This window comes from Homalodisca vitripennis, chromosome 6 (assembly GCF_021130785.1).
Source record: "Homalodisca vitripennis isolate AUS2020 chromosome 6, UT_GWSS_2.1, whole genome shotgun sequence".
Taxonomy (NCBI): Eukaryota; Metazoa; Arthropoda; class Insecta; order Hemiptera; family Cicadellidae; genus Homalodisca; species Homalodisca vitripennis.
This window is the reverse complement of record NC_060212.1, coordinates 158,429,613-158,432,881: the sequence shown is the minus strand read 5'-3', so window position 1 is coordinate 158,432,881 and position 3,269 is coordinate 158,429,613. Positions and strand designations below refer to the sequence as shown.

The window sequence follows — 3,269 nt, the reverse complement described above, 5'->3', positions numbered from 1 at the left end:
ATCAAATACCCATAGGGGCTGAATTAGACTTGCAACCCCTATAAGAACTATATTTTGTTTTTTCAACTTACCGCCATACTGGAAAGATTTAACTTCGCGCACAAATGCCTCATGAGAAGTATTCATGCCCTCCTCCAGCCCAACGCCACGTCCCAGTTCAACGACAGTACCACTACTGCAGGGTGTAACAGTATATGAGAGTCATTTACAGTTTGAAAACATTACCAAGTCTCAGTCAAAGGTGACAGCCAAACTGTTACTGTACACCACAATCACTTACACTGACAGGCATAATCGAGCCAAGATTTCACAGTACATTAGAATTTGGAAATTGATTAGAAATATTTCAAAAATATTTTTTTAAATGTATCTATTTGTACAGTAATTTTTACACTTTACATTTTTAAAACCAACAGTATATTTTGATTTTTTTTAATAATCTCATTAATTGTAAACCCCACTCAAACATGTTATTGATATAATTAGCTTTTAAATATTTCAGATATACTTTTTTAGCATAACTAGTGAAGTACAATTTTCACTTTCTTAACAAGATAGGTGGTATATTTTGTACTGCATTCAGAAATCTTTACAATAAGAATTTAGTGAATATAAAATTGTATTAGTAATATTACCAACAGTTTTTATGTATTTGTTTGTATTAATTTATTATTTTTAAATGAAAAAGTTTTTTATTTATTTTGTTAACTATTATAAATGCGAGAAGACATCATATCAAATCAACAGTGCTGACTTTTAAGGGAATATGGAAATGAAAATATTGAATTTGTCATATATTTATAAGGTGTTCTGTTTCATTAAACATTATTTTTAATCTAGGAACTAAAATATTATTTTAAATTAAAAATGGAATTCCAACTGTAAGCACCCAATGCAGGTTGTCAATGAAAAAAGCTATATTTAACATAAAGCATGGTTTGAAACCAGAATAAATTCAAGGGATAAAAATTAACATATTAAAATAAAATCATATCTCTCTGAGTCCAACAATAACTCATGAATACATGCCTCATGATCAGTCAACTTTGATGATGCGCATGGTGTTTGTATTTCCAGAACCCTGTCTCCAACCAGTTACGATGACCACATGATCATTGGGTCTAATAAAGTTGAAATTCTTGCCGAACTCAAGCCCGTACTGTACACTATTCTCGATGTCCTTCAACCAGTCATGATCGATCGGGGCCTCATAAATGACAGGTTGTATGCCTCTGTAGAGATGAAACTGACGAGCTGCCTGTGCGTCCCTAGTCACTGCTACAATGGGACACTGGGGTCTGTACTTGGACAGAAGATAGGCTGACCTTCCAGTCATGGTGGCTACGACAATAGCGGCTACCATACCCTTGTTGGCTGCTTCCACAGCGGCAATAGCCAGGATGTGAGCTGTGTCAAGATAGGGTCTGTCTATTTTAGACGTGAGCTCCTCAAATAACTGTTTATGCCAGATTGCGGCCTCAGCCTCTCTGCAGATGTTGGCCATCACCTCCACACACTCCAAAGGATAGTCTCCTTTTGCAGTTTCACCAGAAAGCATCACACAATCAGCACCATCTAAAATAGCATTAGCAACGTCTGAGACTTCTGCTCTCGTAGGCCGTGGCTTCTTGATCATTGACTCCAACATTTGTGTTGCACAGATGACTGGCTTTCCCTTCAAGTTACAGCGAGCAATCATTGTCTTCTGAGCCAAGAACACTTTCTCTGGAGGAATTTCTATACCCAAATCTCCTCTGGCTACCATGATTCCATCAGCTGCATCAATAATCTCATCCAAATGTACACAGCCTTGGTGGTTCTCAATCTTTGCAATGATTTTGATGTTCTTCCCCTCCTCTCCAAGGATCTTCCTAATCTCTCCAATGGCAGAAGCATCCCTGATGAAAGAGGCAAAGATTATGTCGACTCCCTGCTCCAAGCCAAACTTTAGATCCCTTTTGTCCTTCTCAGTGATTGCAGGCAAGTCAACAGGCACCCCGGGTAAATTAATCCCTTTTCTACTTCCCAGCATTCCTCCATTCTCGATGGTGCAAGTTAATTGATCTGTATTAATCTTATTGACAATAAGCGAGATCAAGCCATCATCAACAAATATTTTGTCACCCGGTTTTACTACTTTTGTGATATTGACGTAATCAACATAAATATCATTTCCTGTACCCTTCTCTTCAAAAGTCTTGTCAGTTCTCAACGTTATTGTGTTGCCTTTCTTTAATTCCACCTCTGCAGATCCTCCACCCTCCAACAGTCCTGTGCGTATTTCAGGACCCTTGGTGTCCAATGCGATGCCCAGAGGCACTTTTACTCCAATTTTTTCACTGTAACTTTTGACTGCCAGACGCACATTTTTTATGGTGTTGGCATGATATTCATATGATCCATGGGAGAAATTGAGTCTGGCCACATTCATACCCTTGTGTATCATCTTTTCCAACACTGAAGGATCTTTTGATGCAGGCCCTATTGTACAGACGATTCCTGAAAGACGAATAAAGTAAGATTTGCTGTCGATATCCAGCCCACAAATGTGTTCAATTTTGGTGGCTACACTCTCCGCTTCTAATAGGTTTCTCATCTGTGTGCCGTCCATTGTGTAATCTTTCAGTTTTGGAGCAACTGTCCCTGCAACTGAAAGGGATCTGGGATAGTTTTGTGCAGTCTTGATTTCACTGATTTTTTTTAAAGTGTGCTTTGTAAATCCTTTCATTTCTTCACCAGAATTGTTTTCTGTACCATCCTGTAAGCCATTTCTTCGGTGAATCATTCCTCATATTAATTTATCCACTTTTTAAACAGTTATTTATATGATTAAAGCACTGAGATGAGAAAGTTTTGTTTCAGTAGCTAGTAATAATGGTTTGTTTACAAGTAAACAGATGATACAGTAACAGAACTTTACAAATTGCAGAAAAGTTTTACAAAATATACAATAAAATTAATATTTACCATATTTTTACTTTGTAGTGTATGAACATGAGGTTCTAGCAATATAATAAAGAATAGAATGTTCCTTTCAACTTAGCCAGAAGAAAAGTATATTACAAAATTAATAAATTATTGTTGTTTCAAATATCAAATTGAAGATGCTTTATTATTTTAAAAGGTAAATTTCTAAAACACGGATGTTATGGTGATTCTAATGGTAGGCATGTTGTAACACTTTAAAATATTTACAAACTCCATCATCTTGAAACTCTACAAGACAAAACTTGTCATGAGGGTGAATATTAAGTGGTTTGAAAAAACTG

The 3,269-nt window shown here is 36.4% G+C and overlaps 1 protein-coding gene across 1 annotated transcript; it reads right to left on the bottom strand.

Moving 5' to 3' along the window:
• Positions 1-893: 893 nt before the first annotated feature.
• Positions 894-2,882, bottom strand: LOC124365290 (pyruvate kinase-like). Its single transcript, XM_046821259.1, has one exon. It carries the CDS (start codon positions 2,783-2,785, stop codon positions 1,037-1,039), a length of 1,749 nt encoding a protein of 582 aa, XP_046677215.1. The 5' UTR covers positions 2,786-2,882; the 3' UTR covers positions 894-1,036.
• Between the last annotated feature and the right edge of the window lie 387 nt (positions 2,883-3,269).